Below are 19,531 nucleotides of genomic sequence, written 5' to 3' on the forward strand. Positions count from 1 at the left end.
TTATTCCAGCTGTCTTAGAGGCTGTTGGTTCTGCTTTCAGTCATTTTTGTTCTTGATTTATCCGTTTGTTAGCAGTCTAGTGTCCACAGATGTCAAGAAATCGATTTCAGCTCTGACGTCCTTTTAACAGGAAGAAACCTCCAGCAGAACCAGGCTCAGGGCGGGGCCATCTGCTGCGACCAGTTGAGGGTTTAAAATACTCTAGGAACAACAAGTAGGCCTGCAGTGTGAGAGCGAAGTGCTCTAATAGGGTGATATGGTACTACAAGGTCATTAGATTAGATGGGGCCTGATTATTTAAGACCACACAAGCTTTTATGGATCATCTTCAAACTTCACAGCAGTATTCTGGGTCTTGGGGGACATGAGTACCTAGGTTGGCTAAGTATTTCATCTTGACACTGACTAAACCGTATTGAGTATGTGGTATAAAAGGGCACGGAGAGAGCTGAACAACCACGTCTTATCTTTTCAATACGGTGTCTTACATCCCAGTGACACCACAACAAGCTGACGCCAGCATGTTGTCATGAAACATCATAAAATGTGAGCTCTTTGGGAGTTTAGGAAATCCATTTACCATTTAGCCTCCAAAACATTCACGTTTTTGTGTCCTTGTCGCTCTTGCTGTGTTCGTTTTCGGTGCTTCTGTACCGCCTGAGCTGACAGCTGTGCGTCTCTGGCTTTTTTCTCCCATCCTCATTTTTTCCACATAATTTAATGCTTTTCCTTTAACTGCTAGTTAAATGCACCTGGGGATAATTGAATGTGTGACTGCTTGGTAGTAAAGACAGATGTTTATGTTTTCATGCAGCGAGCACTCTTACTGATAGCGTTAGTTCACCATATTTACATCCTGTGATCACATCTCTGTTAGTTGGTTTGGCATTGCGTACTCCAGCAGGACTGACCTCTGACTGTTTCCCATACAGACTCCCAAGCTGCTTTAATTGTAAGCTGGCTACCAGGGATGCAACGATACCAATTTTTTCAAACCGATACGATACCGATACTTGGATCTGAGTACTTGCCGATACAGAGTACAAAAACCGATACTTCTACCACACACACACACACACACACACACACACACACAAATGCAATGAATTGGAAGACAGGTTTTATTTTATTCTCTGCCGATAAAAAATAAAATATTAATAAAAATGACCACAAAAAAATTTCAAGTGAAAAATCAGCACTTCTGTTAAATTATTGCAGAGTCTCCACATTGTAATTTAACAAAATATCACTGAACTATTGTCCCGAGCTTTCAGAATAATAAATAAACACTTCTGTTTGGAATAAAATAAACGTTTAAATTATTGCAGAGTGTCCATATTATAAACAAACAAACAAAATAACGAAAGTATTTGGCATTGACGAACAAACTCCTCATCTGCCCGTGGATCATCAGTCCACTGTGCCGAGGACTGACATCGCGCACACACTGATGTCTTTACCTCTTCAGAAAGTTTTGGCACCATTATCTCCCTGATGTGTGGGCGGTTGGGAATTTCATATCGCGGCTCGAGTATGCTGAGAAGACGGTGCAATCCTATGTTTTCCACGGCCGGCATTGGCTGGTCATCCAGAGCGATAAAATGAGTCAGAGCCTCTGTTATTTTAACTGCCCGTGGATTTTCTCTTGACATTTTTCATCGCTTTGCCAAAACCTGAGTTAAAGTTGGCCACACTGCTGACATTTTGTTTAGCCTAGCTACAGCAGCCTCCAGTTTCTCTTTTTTATCTGGAGCTGCCAGTCTCACTCGTCTAACCCTGTGCCTGTTTAGCGCAGGATGTCCCTCTAGTGGCCAATCTAAAAAACTACAACAGAAATGACAAGCCACCCTCTGATTAATGAAATAAGTTAGTATCGGTTCATGGTATCGGTTAACTTTTACGAGTTAACCGATACCACATTTTACAGTATCGGTCCCGATACCCGATACCAGTATTGGTATCGGTGCATCCCTACTGGCTACCATTACCTTAAATGAATACGTATAAATAAAAAAATGAATTTAGTGTATTTGTTCTTTGGCCTCCAGGATAAAAGCTGTTTTGAAGGTAAAGATAAGTTTGTTTGTGAGACGCTGCTTCAAATGAACATTTCTGCCTTTTGTCACAGAAACATTAGAGACTTAAACACTTCATCAAGACCTGAGCCTGACTCACAGTACGGATGTTCAGCAAGCTGTGAGCATAAAGAGCACACTGAAGGTGATTATAGGAAATGTGCTCATGCTATAAACTAAGTGTCAGCTGCTTTTTCCTCCTTTCTGTGTCTCCTGAGTCTCTCAGCCTTAAAAAAGCTCAAAGACAAGAGTACCAGTTAAAGCAGATATATGACAACGGCATGAGATCATTTTGCACTCCTGCGGTGCAGGTCACCGTGTCACATCAGAAATAACACAAGCTTCATTTATTGTCATCATTTGAAGCGCCACTTGAAATGGCAGAGTTTCTATTTTAGGCTTCAGACAGAGACGTTTTCTTTGGTCCCAGGATGCGTTCAAAGGCAGCAGGATGGTGCTGTCGCAGCTTTGGGATGGAGGCAGAGGTGCTGCGCTTCATCAGATATGATCGCAGCAGACAGAACAGCACTGAAAGTTCAGAGTGAACGGGCAGAAAGCTCTCTGTCTGACTGGACCACTGCCTTTGTGGCGCCAGCTCAACGACATCCTTGTCGTTTCTTTGAAACTCACATTGTGCTATTTTGTATTCTATGAACTGTTCAGCTTTACATTTCTGTTACTGTCCTTTTTATAATCTAGTGTTGTGTTTTCAGAGAGGAGACTTCCTGCTGCCTTAAAAATGTCTCTCTGGGATTATTTTCAAAGCAGGTAAAAAAACGAGACATTAAAACAAATTCTTTCATTTTCTTTGCTAGAAAACAGGAACTGTAACCATACCCGAGGCGGGGTTGCGAGCCCCGAGCGGGTCTGATTCTGCAGCTGACCGAGGACGCCGGCCTTCCAGGGACCCTGTGTTTTTTTAGCTGTCCAGTTCCTGATAAAGATCAGCAATCTGGCTGCTCTATTTTTAGTAAAGATATTACTGGCAAGGAGGGGATGGAGACTCCAGCTTTGTATGCCGCTTGCTTCATCAGGGATGGCTGTTTATCAGCGAGCACTGTCTGAGCCCCGCTGCTGTGCCTTCAAATGATATGATGATCGGCCTCATTAGCAAAACATTAAAGGGTCTCAACTCCCCACATTCAGAACTCAGCAGCCTGTGTTTAATTGAAATGGGATAAGGCACATTGTGGAAATGAGAAACGTTATCACAGAGTTTGTGACCTGATCCGACCTCTGGTGGTGATCAACAAGAAGCCGACGCCCACTGTCCTAAAACCACATTCACTATATGGTGGACAGTTCTGTGCCCCGCATTGCTTTTTGTTTGCCAGACCATGCGGCCGTTTTTTAAGTCTTCTTGAGTCGTAGTTCTCAAATCTTTCAAAGTTTTCCTTTGGACATTGGCTGCTTTTTCACCCATTTTCAGTCCTTGTGCCTGAACATTTCAGAGGATTATTCTTTGTTTGGTTTTTGGTAGTTGAACTACTTCAAACTGACCTCCGAATAACTGAAATATAAAGAGACACCTAACTCAAGAGATGAACCAGAGTTGTGTTTACAACATAAAAAGAACCTATTATAAATTGGGCACCTTAGTTTTTAGCAGCCTGTTGCAAAAATATAATTTTTTTAAATCTATGAAAAATATCAAAGACTACCTAATCTGACAGGCAAAAACAGAACCAGCAAAGTGTTTCCCAAACTGCTGCAATGTGTCCTACAGAGGGTTGAGGAATGTAGAGGACAAAAATAAGTGTCGGGCCTAAAGAAGGGGTAAAATCTTGCAAAGGCCCTTGAGCTGAGAAATGATCGTTTGCATGAATTAAAACACTTCACAGTAAACACAGTTACTACTTCGCTGCTCCAAACACCTTGACTAGAAGCAGTGTGATTCTCTCCTCACAAGCTGTTCTCTACTTCTGGTCAACATGATTAACCCTTTGATTAGGATTGATCATTCAAGTCCACCTTAAAACTGGTGCATTCTATTAAAATCTGTCATAATTCATTATTCTTAGGTCATCCAACTATTTAAGTTGATTTTGAAGGTAACATAATCCTGAAGTGAGGTTTGCAAACATGTGATAGTATACTATGGAATATCCTGTACTGTGTAAGTAGACGAGTGGGGCCTATTTCACTTTTCCCAGAACAATATAAAGAAATGAAGGGTGAAACGTGTCTGTTTGTCCTTTGGTGTTTGTGTCTCATGTTAGTTACTGATGTGCTAGTGTGCTGAATGTTGTGCTGTGGTGATCACTCACAGGGGTGCGTAAAGAGCTCTGCTGGAAATATTCGCTCCACTTCCTCCCCCTCTATCTGCCAGTGCAGTTAGCAGCTAACCAAGACCAACATGAGCCTAAAATACTCTGTTTCATTCTGATCCCAGGTTTTATAGATGTGATGAAGACGGAGAGTAACTCTGTTACTCAGAGTTTCAGCCGTACATCAGGGAATAATGATGCATGTAATTACAGACAGATCAGCTGCTGTGTACTTGTTGATTGAGCTGTGCTTGGATTGCTGAAAGATGTCACTGTTTCCTGCTCTGCACTCTGGGGAGACGGCGACGCGCCTTCTGGTTGACGGCAGCGTCTCAGCTGTAAAAGCTGGAAACCACAGAAATGCTGTTTCGCTGAGGAAAAGGAAACTTCTTGGTTTTGTCACTGATGTTTGCCACCTGATGCAAAAACATCACAAATAATTTGTGAATAAGCAACACTTGACACTAAAGTACATGTACAGCTTATATTTGAACTGCTGCTCTGACTTCTGTTCACACCATGAAGTACTATGATAGTACTTTTGTTACCTGATGTTACTACTCCACGCATCTGAGACTCGATGGCAGCCTGAGTAAAGTGGGCTGCTGTGATTAGGTCTCAGGCCTTTGAGGGTCCTTTTTTCAAAGGTTGAAGATGGGAACAGATACACAGCTGCAGTGGTAACCAGCTCTGTGTGTTGGTTTTGACATGGAAGGATGCTCAGACTCTCCAGGGCCTCGTTTGCTTTCATCAATAAATAAAGAACACATCAAAAACATAAACGTAGTAAAGCTACACAGAGTTTTATATCAGAGTAAAGAGAACTACATGCAGAGATACTGGGTCATTTGCAATCACAGTTATCCCCGACGATTATAGAATATGAATTTTATATTATAACTGTATGTCACTGAATGTTGTCAAGTATTATTTGCACTTTAAAATGTATATTAAAAAAACAGAACCCATTTTTTATGACAAGCTGATTATGAAAGGAAGTTACTCGCTGTCACGTTGTTTCTTCGTCGGGATTGTGCAAAGACTTTCTTGTCCTTTGTAAAGAAAACATAAAAACGCTCCTTTGTGTGATATAAATGTGAAGTCCTTCCGTTACAAACATACTAAGTGCTGCTGTAAACAAACACTTTCTCTGCAGGTTTTATTCTGCAGATCTGAGCCTAACTGTCTCTGTCCAGCTCGATGTAATGCACCACCTGCACAGTGCACAGAGACTGTTGTTGCTTGCTGCCACTGTTAACACAGTTTTGGTTTTGTGGTGGCAGAGGATCAGCTCCTCCGTCCCAGCCTGCCCTTTACGCGCTAAAGCTTTAATCGGTGCCCTGGTCACATGATTGCTGTCTGTGCGTCGGTCCCTGTTATTCTCCTGTTTAGTTGAGCGTTATGACTAAACTAATACTTACTTAATTGTTTAAAACACGCGTGTTTTCGCTACTGTGCGTGTGATGTGCTGTCAGGAGGACAGATGTCTTCTTTAAGGTCAGTACGTCATTCACATCACACATTTATAGGCAAACCTTTACAACAGGTGTCTCTGCACGAACACACATGAAGTCCTCGTAGATGGGAGTATTTAAACCATCACTCACAGCGAGCTGTGCTGAAACTGGAGCCTCCTGGAGGCTCTTTTTCTTTCCTGGGTGGAAATTTCCTCTTCAGATTCTTTGATTCTTTGATCGAGTCCAAACCGTGACGGCACGGAGGACGGGCGCAGATCAACGTCCTGATTTTCTGAAGCAAAGAGTGAGGCGGTGCCACAACATGACTTTAATCATGTGATGATATGTAAGGTGTCGACATCACTCTTGGAGTCTTGGTGCTGCGTTACACATTTTAAGTAACGAGCCCGACGATGACGAGTGCGTCTTGGACGCCGGAGACGCGCAACGGCACGAGGAGCTCAGTCTGTTTGGAGCCACCGGCTGAGATCATTCATCACTCGCAGCACTGACCGACCGGCCGACTGAACAGATAGCGGGATACAAACAGACTCCTTATGTCTCTGTGAAATATCCCTCAACAAAAGATGGATGTCCTCCTCGCCCCCCCAAAAGATACGACAGCGACGGGTGAGTGAAATCGGAGATGCTGCGCACGGCGGCCAAAATCCCGGAGCTTTTGTGAACAGGACTGTGGGTGTGTGCGCGTCAGGCTCGCTGTTAAACCTTCAGACTGCACTCGCCAACTTCCCCCGCTTTCATCAAGTCATGTCTGATACAGAGCGATGGGCAAGTTTGACGACAACGAGAGGATAATCCTCAACGTCGGGGGGACGAGGCACGAGACCTACAAAACCACCTTAAAGACGCTGCCGGGGACGCGCCTGGCCCTGCTCGCCTCCGATTCGGACATCGACTCCGTGCTGGATCAGCTGCAACAAGTCCCCGGCTTCATCGAGTACAACGCGCGGACCAACGAGTACTTCTTCGACCGTCACCCGGGCGTCTTCGCCTACGTGCTCAACTACTACCGCACCGGCAAGCTTCACTGCCCAGCGGATGTGTGCGGACCGCTGTTCGAGGAGGAGCTCTCCTTTTGGGGCATCGATGAGACGGACGTGGAGCCCTGCTGTTGGATGACATACCGACAGCACCGGGACGCGGAGGAGGCTCTGGACGTGTTCGAGCTCAACGTGGACAACGGAGACGAGGACGACGAGATAGGGAAGAGGCTCGGCATCGAGGACGTGGCTGCCGACGGGAACGTCAGCCTGTGGAGGAAGTGGCAGCCGGTAATCTGGAATCTGTTCGAGGACCCCTACTCATCCAGGGCGGCGAGGGTAAGAGCGCACCGCTGCGTCCGAGGCTCTCCAAAACACACAACGAGCTCCACTCTGCTAACTCTGCCTTTCATTCACAGAAACAGCAGCTCACGCTGTTAAGGGTAGCTCCACAGTTTCATTACATGAGTCAAATTCACAAGTTGGCAAGTTGTCTCAAAACTCCCCCAAAATGTGAGCGTTGCGCTCCTGAAGTGTTTTCTTTGCAACCAAAGCTTTACTGTGAATAGGAAGGATCCATTGCTTTATAGTGCGTCCTGCTGATTTCCAGATTTAATTATGCCACTTTAGAAATAAGCAGATTTTTCCAGTCACGATCAAACAAGCTGCCAACACCGTCAGGGTGGATGTTCACAGCAGCAGTGTTGTATCCTGTATCTGTGTCTCTCAGTGCTTCCTGTTTATCGGCCCAGCCTGGGAAACATCACTCCATCACTGACACTATTTAGATCACAGCCAGCGTTTTCTAATAACCTGCATCTCAGCACCGCTCCAAAGAAATGTGTGGGACTTTCTAAAATTAGAGCAGTGCCTCGTGCTGGGAATAACAGGGATGTCAACTTATAGCCACATGTGGCATCTTCATCTTTCCTTTCTGCTCATCTTTTAGTTGTTTTAGACTCGAGCACAGTGTGAAATCAAAGATTTAACCACCCGGCTCACAAGGCTTGTTGTTTACTGAATGTGCAACACCAAGATGTTAGAACCAACCCAGACAAGCTGCCCTCAGGTGTTATAAATCAATCAGCAAAAGTTTGGGAATAGTTCATTCAGTCCACATCTGGAACAGCTGCCTGTCTGCTTTCAGAGCAGGAGCTGTGGTAAGCTCGCCTCAGGCTGCTGGTGTATTCGGGAGCAAACTGTTCCCTCATTGGGTGATTGACGTGCTGTAAGAGGGAATATGAGCAAGTTGTGATGTGATGTTGTGTAAACGAATGCCTCACAAAGTCTTCAGGATGTCTCAGACAGCATGCTGCTGCACAGGTCTGAGTGATGTAGGTTATTTGAAGGGTAATTAAACACAAAGACAGCGAAAAGGAACAAAGCGCTCTGCCGAGGTTTGATCCAAGTGTCAGGGCAACAAACATCTGACCTGACATCACAGTTCAGGGTGTGGTTAGAGGTCGGGGGGCTGGAAGTGTGGAGCTCCTGTGCTCATAGCTGAGGCCACATTTATGATATATATACGAACCAGGGCTGAAATCTGTCACATAGAAATGAACGGCATCATGTTTCACTGTGCGTGGTTAAAGGAACGTGCCACATTATTCTTCCTCCACTCGTACGCGAGTGACCTGGCATCATTTACAGTTCAAATGAAACCTTGTTTATGTCGTGCTGGGACTCTGTGCAGGCTCTGCGTTCATGCACTGTCTGACATTTTAACTAACTGTCTTCTGATTCGCTGTCTCATAAATGTGAGGTAGATAGTACTCTCATGAGAAGACTACATCAATCATATCGGATGTGTTTGACATCAGAGAGCCACAGATATGAAATGAAGCTTTGACAGTGACAGTATATTGTTACTGTTACATGGATACATTATGTATAGAAAAAGGATAAATTAGGTCCACTTTGTTGTAGTGGAGCTGTTTGTTGTAACCACAGTGAATGAAAAAGAAACATAAATAAAAAGTGCTAAAACGAGGCTCCCACTGTGGACGTGAATCAGAGTTCTGCTTGACAGTATTGTGATATTTTGCAATGCCAGTGCCACTCCTCACACCTCCTTCATCAGCCTTTCAAAAAGAGCATTTTGTCTTGGTGTCCATTGTTGCTGCAGCTGCTGTGTCAAAGCACTGATGCCAGCTTGTTTCTCTCTGCGACACCAGCGGCTCCACTTGATCATCCGTCTGTGGATTTAATAAAACTATTTGTTTCAACACACTGTGATCTTGATGTTAGTACAAGATTAATATTTCTCTTAGCATTATTTAAAATCAATACATTTTGGGTCCCTGAACACAGTGAGTTAGCCTATCTCGCCCTGTGCTGATAGGCTCCAGCACCCTGCCACCCTGAAAAGCGGGAGAGGTATGGATAGACTTGAATATCTGTTCGCTGATATTGTTTTTATTTCTTTCTGAAGTTGGTTTTCCCACATTTGTAAGTTTTTACAGCATTTATAATATCCAAAACTTCAACAACCATGGTCTTTAAACCGGGGACAAAATCATCTCCGAGACAATCGGCAAATAAAAAGGTGGTGAAGGCTCCTGCAGTGCACTTGGAAACTGAATGTCCTGACCACGGCACGACTGTTGCATCCAGTACAGCCCTTTAGCTTTTTCACCCATAATCCTCCGAGGCTCTGAAGGCACAAATGCTCCGCCCACAGGCTGATGTTAGGCTGCATATAACCTACAGCTGAGGGAAAATATGCTTTTATCTTCTTTGGTGAGACACAAAGTAGATTTCTGTGCTTCGAGCATTTATCGCGTCTGTACCGAACAATAAGAGCTGCTGTTATTCACCACACATCCTGCTCATTGATAAATTTCCCCTCAGTATGTTTGAGCGTTTGCTTTCCTTTCGTCAGGAAGCTGAATCAGGCTCTGCCTTCTTCACGCAGCAGCTCGTCCATCTAACAAGAGAAGAGTTTTATATCTGGACGTGTTCTTCTCTTCAGTGCAGACACTGAAGAGTTTTATATCATTCCTCCTCTTCAGTGTCTGCAGGACCACCATGAGGTTGATGTTTACATAAAGGAAGCAGTGTTGTTGCCTCACACAGCAACTCATCAGACAAAGTTTGCCGTAACAGCAGGTGATAAGGCAAACACACATTTCTTAATTATGTTGTAATGATACGCTACTTCTATCATCATTCTGTGGTGAGATAAGAATTGTTCCAGTTTTGGAAACTGTGAAAACTGCAGAAAAGCCAGAATCTGAGTGTAAATTTGTTCACTCGTGGAGTTACGAGCCCTCAGAGGAGTCCTCAAAGATGAGCAGGAAACGTAAATGTCCTTCCACTCCTCATTTCAGAGTCTGACTCCGTAATTGTACCAAAGTGGAGGTGCTGGGCAGGAGGAGAGTGCGTGGGTGGGCAGGTGGTACTGGCCGTGACCTCGCCCCACATCGCTTGTCCTCCTCTTTCAGTCCATCAACAGACTTTGAGCGAGGATGACGGGATTTTCCCTGCGTGTGAAAAGGCTGACGTTCCCACACCCGCTGACAAATTTGAGCTTGGATTGATTTCACCTCATTAATCTGTAGATGGAAACTCTAACTGATGGGGACAAAATTCAATCTCTCCAGCCTTTTGTTCCTCCAGACGTGGCTGCTAATTTCTTGGAAGTGTTTCTTGGCGATCGCCCTGCTGACAGAGGAACGAGCAGACGTGTGACAGAGGTAAATATTGAGTTAGTCGCCGCGTCGCTTTAGCAGGACGGAGATGGAGACGAACGCCCGTGTTTACAACACGCATACGTCTGTCTTCCTGTAGCAACACTAACCAACCGTATTTTCCTGCCACCAGTACAATAGAGAAGCATCTGCTTCTACGAGCGCCTTCAAACCTTTATTGTCTCCATGAGAATCACATCCCCTCACTGTGATGTGATAATTGCAGCCTTTTTCTCCTTGTTTAAAGCACTCCTGTAGCATTAAAGACCAGCTGGCGTATGGTTAACCTGATAATACAACTCTTACGCAAGTGTTCGTGTGTGGCTGAAAGAAGCCCTCAGGGCATTAATCTACTCCCTGACAAGGTGTTAAGGAGAGAAGGAAGGGAAATGATCCTCCAAGGAAAGGAAGCATGTTGTTTGAGTTCACCTCCAGCGCTGACACCACAGCGGGGACGGCGTTGACGTGCTCTTTAACAGCAGAAAGATGATGTGACTGGATTTGGTTTATGTCATTTAATAGAAACAATAAACTTTCATATGTTCTGTTTTCATTGATGATGATCTCATAGCGCATGAAAAACATCAGCTGTCAGCCTCGTGCACGACGATCCACCACAGACCAACAGGAATTTAATCATATATATGAAAAACAACTTTTCCTTAATTTTGTGAGATCTACTGCTCACGATGAAGTTCCTCTCATTGGACTGACAGTCGCCGTGGTGTCAGACTCACTGTCACAGTACACGTGTGCATTAACCTAACGCAAAACTTCTTCTTCTTACATTCATCTGGAGATGATTTATGTTACAGCTGTTACAGTTTGTAGTTAGGAAACCTGGTGGGCAAAAACGTAACATTACTATTACTCTACACCGTGTCCCATAGCTGGACTGGCCGCTGGCGATTTTTTGTTTTTATGGGCCGATCGATTTTTTTTTTTGGAAGGGTATAAATAATGAAAGGTGTTGGGTTGGCCAATTGGTCATGATCGACTCTGGGCTGGACCAATTACAGCTGAGGAGGTCGGATGCACCCGCCCCCTTGTTTAGCAATCTTATAGACGAACTAAAGAAAATGGAGAACAAAAAAAGGAAAGGAGGTGCAGAAAAAATTAGGGCCAAAAAGAAACAAGCCCTTCAGGCAGACGCTGCCAAATGTGTAAAAATAACTGAATTGTTTGGTGGTAGCTATGGCATCGCTTCCACAGATTTAGCAACATCAGCAAGCGGTGGAGGCCAGCAGGTGGATAAAGGAAAGGGGAGGCAAGAGGAGGAGAGACCAAAAAGTGATTGCCTGCCAAAACTGATTTCCAATCTTTGCGTGTATTTTTTATGTGTAATATCTATGTTGGTAAATAGACTTCGGTGAACAGCGTTTACAAAGGGGTTATATATAGAATTAAAAAATTATCAGTTTTTCAAGTATCTTTACAACTCTTTGTTATTGTACTTACATTATAACCAATCTGGTCCTTTATCCCCACTTTAAATATTTTTACAGAACTATTGTCATATTTGAGCCATTTCTGCTGTCCAACTACTTCTTACAAAAGACATTTTTAATGTTAATTAGACTTTTTTTAACGGCATAAATAAAGGTTATATAAAAGTCACTGCCAAAGACTGATTGCGGCTTCTACCTTGTGTTGTTATGTTATGTTGTTTGTAGCTCAGTATGACTTTATGTCATCCATGAGGGATGCATTTGACATATGTTTCACATATTATAGCCCAACAAGTTACTTATAGCAATTTAAATACGAGCAATCAGTTTTTGGCAAATACCGGAAATCAGTTTTTGGCAGACAATCAGTTTTTGGCACAACACCGGCTATTGCAGTTAATAATACAACAGTTTCTTGCCATTTTTTGTGTTTCTTTTTATCGCTGTGTAACTGAGTTCAATTGAAAGCCTGCATGCGCTAGTACCGCTTGCCACAAGTTCCCAGAATCCTTTGCGGTTTTACCCCTGAATGACGTCACATTTTTGGTGGGCCGGTCTCTAGTCAAAATGGCCGGGCCGATTTTTTGTCCCAGTCCAGCCCTGCTGTGTCCTTACATATGCAGAGCTCCCCATCGTCACAGCAGTGTTGTCAGGTACAGCCGGCTAGCATCAGCCCTTAGCTTCAGGCTCACTGTAAGCAGCAGTGTGGGGCATTAGTCTGTGTAAGAGGACCGTGATATTCAGGTCAGGTAATCACAATCTATTATGACATAAATCTAATCAAAGCTCATTTCCAGTGTCATTTCCAGTGATCCACCACTAAGAACCCAGCCTATGTACAGGATTGGTTACGTATGGCTAATGCATCTGTATCACAGGGTTAACAAGAAGTCCCTTTGCTAGCAATTGTTACAAACTGAGTAAACACAGAAAGAATGAGTGCATTTGACTCAACAGCCATCCAGCATTTTGGCTGTGCTGCGCTAAAAAGAGTTTAGACAGCAGAGGAACGAGTTGTTTTAACCTGCAGGTGGTTATTTCTCAAAGACTACAGCTAAAAGTCTTTTACTTGTTCCTTTGAACATAAAGATCATCAGCAATCCTCTTCTAATGCAACTACACTGCAGTGAACAGGGTTTAAGAAGTTCTGACTCTGTAGGCATATACAGTCTAAGGAGCTTCAAGCAACTTAAAGAAGTCCAGACTTGACCTGGATGACTGAGAACCTTCACAGATAAACACAGCAGTAGATGATTTCCACATATTTTTCCTTTTGTATGTGATAAATATTACCTGCTGAGTAAGTTGTAAAACGTTTCAGGGTTGTGATCTGCTGCAGTTCAGGGACCCATAAATCAAAGACAAGCTGAAATCCATCCTGCGGCAGGGTTCACCTCTGTGCTGGGTGCATGGCGTGATGATGTAAGGATTTTCAGGGGGCAGCTTTGGCCAAACGAAGTGCACAGCTAACAACCGAACACTTTCTTTATATCCAGGGAACATGTCAATAATGTGAGTTATAACTAGAGATGGCACGATACCACTTTTTTATGTCCGATACTGATATCATAAATTTGGATATCTGCCGATACCGATATGAATCCGATATAGTGTGTTTTTAATCATTGTTTTTTTTTTAAATATCTTGCTGCTTTTTGTATAAGTTAAAAAACAAAAAAACAAAAACACTAAAGCTATTCTGTTAAACCTGTATGCAAAAAATACACTGCACCCAAAATATTTCATAGATCAGCAAAACTGATCAATCTAATAAACTTAAACCTCCATCCTCCCTATTCTGATGTTTTAAAGAGTACTTAGCAGAAATATTAAGCAACCAAACTAATAGGGTTGCAAACTCCCAGCAAAAACAAAGAAAAATAGGGAACCCCCCCCTTCCTCATGATGCTTAATCGACGTAGTCAACTTTAATTTGATGCAGTGTGAAAAAAATGCACAGAAATAAATTTTAAATAAATTATTTTCCAAGAATAATTAAATAGATTCAACATATTTCTTCAACAGAACTGCAGACTGCACAGATGGTTCCCAAAGGAAAAAGTACTATAGCTTACTAGGGTATATTAGACTTAACAGTTACTATATACAGTAATGGACTTCTATACATTTTACATCAGATTAAAACTTTGGGTGTAAGATTCAGATAATTATTTATTAAAAGCTCAACATTTTAAATGAGAATAAGAAAGAAAAGTATGTCTTTGTGCCCCCTTTTCCCTGTTCATGCCCTATCGGCCCCCCTGGCTAAACTTTGCTAGCTCCGCCCCTGCACAGTTACGTCAGCTGTAGAAAAAGATCCTGGTGTAGAAATAATATTAAATAAATTCTAACAACAGATTATCAAGCTTAATAGTGCTGCTGTTGTTCAGCCGCTGGTTTCCTCTTTCTGGTGAGAAGTGGGCCAAAAACAAAGAAGAGAGACGATCAGCTGATCATTGATCAGTTTCATGATTGAAGTAGCAACAGGAGAGAGAGAGAGAGAGAGAGAGAGAGAGAGAGGCAGTCGCTCCATATATCTGTTGTTAAGCTTAACGTGGGAATGCTTTACAAACATTCAGAGATGAACTTACACACTTGCTTTACTTCTCTCTGGGAAAACTTCCTCGGAGATGAAATGCTGGTTTGAAGCTACAAATACACACAGCCGCTCTATCACGTGACCACACTGCTCAGACGTGCTACGGTTATGAGCCGAGTTACGTCGCAAGTTTTGTGAGGTGCTTTTTTGATATTTAATGGATCGGATTACATTTTTTATTTCTCTCCGATATCCGATCCAGTAATTTAGGTCAGTATCGGACCGATACTGATAAGTAATATCGGATCGGTCCATCTCTAGTTATAACACTGACCTCAGACCTCTACACTGCATTTCAATGAGCAAGCTGGATGAGGAAGCAACAGCTGGATGTGAACTGGGATTGTTTCTGGTCACAGTCACTGAAACCACAGAGGTGAACCCTGTCACAGGATCATACCTGCTTTACCTAATTTTATGTCCTTACATTTGTAGATGCTATTGAGTTTTGTGCTCTTGGAAGTAACTGACCTCTCTAGTGTGCAGTATCATCGTCTTGTGACAAAAACAGGAAAACTGATAGAAAATGCAAATTATATTCAATTATGTTAAATTGTGTGTTCATATGATTTGACCTTCAAAACTGCTGTGCTTTCCTTAACAATCTCAAAAAATCTCAGTCCTTGTATTTTTTATTTAACAAATACGTTTTAATTTCTGATTGTCCCTCTACAGACACAAACTTAGAGATGTTCCCTAAACCCCGAGTCCGCTAGAGTGACCTATCATATATTCAGTACTGAAAGTAACTAAAGGTAATCCTGGATCTGTGAAAGAGTGATAAAAGAACTATCTGGGCTTTAAGTGATGACGTATGAACCTGCTTCTGGGTCCAAACTACTCAGAGTTTATTAAGGCTGCTGTGTTTTTAACATGTTTTAATGATTTGTATCTTGTTCTATTTAATCTCAAAAAGCCCCTAAAAACAGTCAGTGATCACTGTCGGCCTCGCTCTGTTTTTAAAGCTCAGTTTGTAAGCCCTTACGATGCAACTCCAGCCCATGCAGCAGTACATTAACGACTAACCTCGTATTGTGGATGGATTATCTCAGTTGTTCTCCTGACTGACGTTTGGTCCGTTTACAGCATCCTGCCATGCGATTACATTTGTCTCTGACCATCAGGAACCTTCACGTTAACTTTTATCGAGTGGAAAAAAGTTCATCCTCCAGCTTCACTGTGCTAATGTTATGCTAACATAGCTGTGTTAGCATAGCTAGTGATAACGTAGCACATCATTATATACCAGCTAGCCCAACTTCAGTGACCCTACAAACGTCACTAGGGATGGGTATCGAAAACCGGTTCTTGTTGAGAACCGGTTCCCACTGTTTCAATTCCTTGGAATTGTTTGCCATTTTTGCAAACGCTTCCCTTATCGATTCCAGTCGCCCCGAATGACGTCACCACATTGCAGAGCGTCATTTACCTGGCAGGAAACACGGCGCCTAAGCGGCTTAAACGCTCAAAAGTTTGGTTACACTTTACGAGAACGGATGACAACAGGGCAACTTGCAATAATTGCAAAGTAGATATTTCATTTAAGGGAGGAAACACTACGAATATGCAAAAGCATTTGCTCACAAACACACGATGACCTTAAATGAATGTCGTGTTTTTAATTCCGCTCCGGACTCGTGAATCTCAGCCCAGCAGCAGCGGTAACGTTTGCACGTCCTCTCCCGTTAATGCGGCAGGTAAATAATCAACTAACAGTGCAGATTACGTTAGCGCGATCTGCCTTATTACAAACCTGCCATTAATGTGCGTTTAGGTGACCATGATGAGACAGACAGACAGAGTCTGGCTCAGATGATGGCAGTTCTCGCTGCAGTCTACCGTAGCGTCTCCTTTCAGGCAGGATAGACGAATGTCACCGAGCAGAGACTCAGTTTGTGGTCAAAAGGCTTGCACCCATTTGCCACAGCAGATGATTTTCGGTAAGTGAATGTGTTTAATTGTAGGCAGGGACATTACAGGATATTCTTGTGTAACTGCTACAGAATAATTTATGTTATACTTTGTTATTGCTACAGAAGAATATTTATTTTATTATTTTACATTTACAATTTTTTTCCTGGGGACCCTGTGACACCCCATTGAAGAGCCGTAGGCTGTGGATCTCTTAAGATCTCACTGTTGGGTTTGTAAGGCCATGTTACTCCTAAATTTCTATCTTGTTCAAAGAGAAGATATAAAACAAAGTTCTAAGCTAATCGACCTTAGTGTTCTCCTTTTTTTAAAAAGAATCGATAAAGAATCGAATCGTTAAACAGAATCGAAAATGGAATCGGAATCGTGAAAATCTTATCAATACCCATCCCTAAACGTCACTGCTGTTTAGTTTGATGTCTTCATGCTTTACAAATACAGGCCATTTTTCATTTATGTTGGAAGTGACAGCAGAGCTGTACGTTTGAATTTTTTCAGAAATCTCTCTGCCAGAACATGCTATATCATGTTTCGGTGGAAGCTAGTGAGCTAACTTCCTGCTAACTTCTACTTCCGTTAAATTGACTAAATTCCGTTTTCATGGATGCCTGGATGTTAAACTTAATTGTTACACCTGGTAGAGCAGCAACGCTGATCATTTTATTAAAGATGAAAGACTTTAGACGACTTTCAGTGATGCCGCAGTGTTTGTTTGACTTTGGGACCTGAAGCAGAGTTTGGGCTCAGGCACGGCTAATGATGTCACACTTAAAGACTGGATAAGCCACTGGGGAGATATTTTGGAAAAAATTTGTGATTGCTCACCGAGCAAAAGTCTTTTCCGATCATTCAAAGTCTTTAATGCTCGCAGATGGAAAATGCTGTAAAAGCATGCCCCATAATAAATGCACTATTTCACAAATGGACCGAGCAAAAACATCCACCTTGCAAACAGTGCTACAAATTTAAGGGTAAATTGCTCGATGTTTAGCTGATAGATTCAGTTCTATTCAGTTTTATTTATATAGCGCCAAATCCCAACAATAGCTCCCTCAAGGTGTTTTATATTGTAAGGTAAAGAGGTCCGTTTTCAGATGCTATAGTTTTGTCTTGCACAAGATCATTTGTTTACAATGATATCACAATGAGTGTGGCAATTCTCCACATGACAGCTTCATTAACAGCAGAACGAGCGGCACCAGGGCATAGCTCTGTGTCAGATCAGCCGTCTATAGCTGTCAGAAAGCCTTTCATGTGTTTGTCTCTGCAGGTAAGCTCAAATCCCAAAGTCTGAGCTGTTCCTTTAACCAGCTCGTATGCGAGTGTTCATGTGCCAGCAGTCAGTGGTAGCAGGCGTGTTTCTCTGAGCTCCCCACACTGTTTCTATTGTTGTAGCCGTCCTGTTCTCTTCTCACTCTCAGTGCTGTCTCTTTAATCTGCATGCAGTGTGTTTTAAGAGTGACTGTCAGCATGTCACTGGTGTGTGTCTCCAACAGTAGGAAGTCTGAACATTTCTGGTTGATTATGATTCTGAAAAGGAAAAGTGATGTATTTTGGTTGTGTGTCTCTGTGTGTATTTGTGTTAACCTGTTTGTTTGTCCCTCTCATGTCTCTGTAGTTGGCCATGGCTGGATTAGGAGGGTAACAAAAAAAGAACAAAACAAAAAAGCCCACCCACTAGCTTTTCCATTTCCCCTGTGTATGCTTTGAGGCACAGTTTTAAATGATGCCTGACTTTGTTGTGCCCCCCACCCACACCCCCAATTCTTCACAAACGCCTCACCCATCCACCCACGCCCACAGCCCCCATTTTCCCATGATCCCATCTGAAACCGCAGCTTGCTTTCTGCCACTTAAAAGGTTAAAAACCCAAACCGTCTGGGTGCCGCCTGCCGCACGCCTGAAGATACCGAAGCCAGGCTGCACGCTCAGCCTTCCTGTTGTCATGGCAACATCATTGCTCATCACCACGGCCTGTTTTCATTGAGATGTGTCCGGTCCGTGAAACTGATTGATTTCAGAAACCTGCTCGACCGTGAACCCTAATGCTCAGTAACCCCTTGCGTGCTGGCTTGTTAGTTCTGTGATGCCAAAAAAAAGGGTGTTTGAGAGTCACTTGCACAACAGATCTGCATTTGCATGTCTCTTTAACCGTTTATCACTGTGAGAGGTGACACATGTTGACTGTGATGTAGCTTCTTAACTTTTTGTCACTGTCTGTCTGAGCTGCAGGTGTACAGGCCCTCGTGCCTCGTCAGAAACACTTTTTGAATCCTGTTATGCAGAGTTTGAGGCTGTAAGACAGGAAATGTTCCTGATCCGCTGCAAACAGACTGCAAGGCCACGCTGAGTAAATAGAGTCTGACGTGTAAACAGTAGCAGACCTGACACTGGGTAGGAGAACAGGGCGAATGGCTGCCCGAGTGTGGGTGGTGACGGCACGCCGCTGGGCATGTTTGTAGCCGCTGCCAGTCACGTTAATCTGCCCCGCCAATCATCATCCTGCGCTGCTTTGGTGGACTATAATAGCTTGTGTGCAGGGGGGAGCGTGGGGGGCTGCAGCTGTGGTAATCAGTTTAGTATGAGTAAGATTAGGCATATAAAGGAAACTAAAATCATTGAGGAATATTCGATTTTTCCACATTTTTATTCAGTATCCCATGATCCCATCTAAGGAATTATGTTATAGGTCACAGGTGTCACACAGTCACCCTGAAAAGTTTTGGCTTTTGTCCTGATCAATGGGGGCGTGTCCACAGGGAGGTCATGTGATGCTACTGCCCTCCAAACTATGTCTGGACCCTCACCCATCTCAAATGGCTTTGGGCTACAGTCGTTTAGTCCTACGATGCATCCGTGATGGAAAGTACTCAAGTACTTTACTGAAATGCAGTTTGACTATATTCTAGTATTTCTACTTATATGTGCTGCTTCTGTTACATTTCATAACATTCACTTTAAAGCATTGTTTACTAATTTTTTTGAAGATTATAAATAAAAACACTTCTAACACGTTATATTATAAAATGCCACATAACTGTATATAAGCACATGAGATCCTGC

At 43.0% G+C, this 19,531-nt stretch overlaps 1 protein-coding gene across 4 annotated transcripts in view; it reads left to right on the forward strand.

Annotated features, from left to right (window-relative positions):
* Window positions 1–6,013: 6,013 nt before the first annotated feature.
* kcnc2 (potassium voltage-gated channel, Shaw-related subfamily, member 2) overlaps window positions 6,014–19,531 on the forward strand; it is a 155,453-nt gene continuing 141,935 nt past the window's right edge. For all 4 annotated transcript variants that reach the window (XM_087831198.1, XM_087831195.1, XM_087831196.1 and 1 more), the window contains exon 1: window positions 6,014–7,139. In XM_087831198.1, the coding sequence (XP_087687324.1) occupies window positions 6,585–7,139 (555 nt within the window). In that variant the 5' untranslated portion in view covers window positions 6,014–6,584. The remainder of the gene's footprint in view (window positions 7,140–19,531) is intronic.

The sequence above is a fragment of the Neolamprologus brichardi genome, chromosome 17, assembly GCF_056152115.1.
Source record: "Neolamprologus brichardi isolate AB-2024 chromosome 17, ASM5615211v1, whole genome shotgun sequence".
Taxonomy (NCBI): Eukaryota; Metazoa; Chordata; class Actinopteri; order Cichliformes; family Cichlidae; genus Neolamprologus; species Neolamprologus brichardi.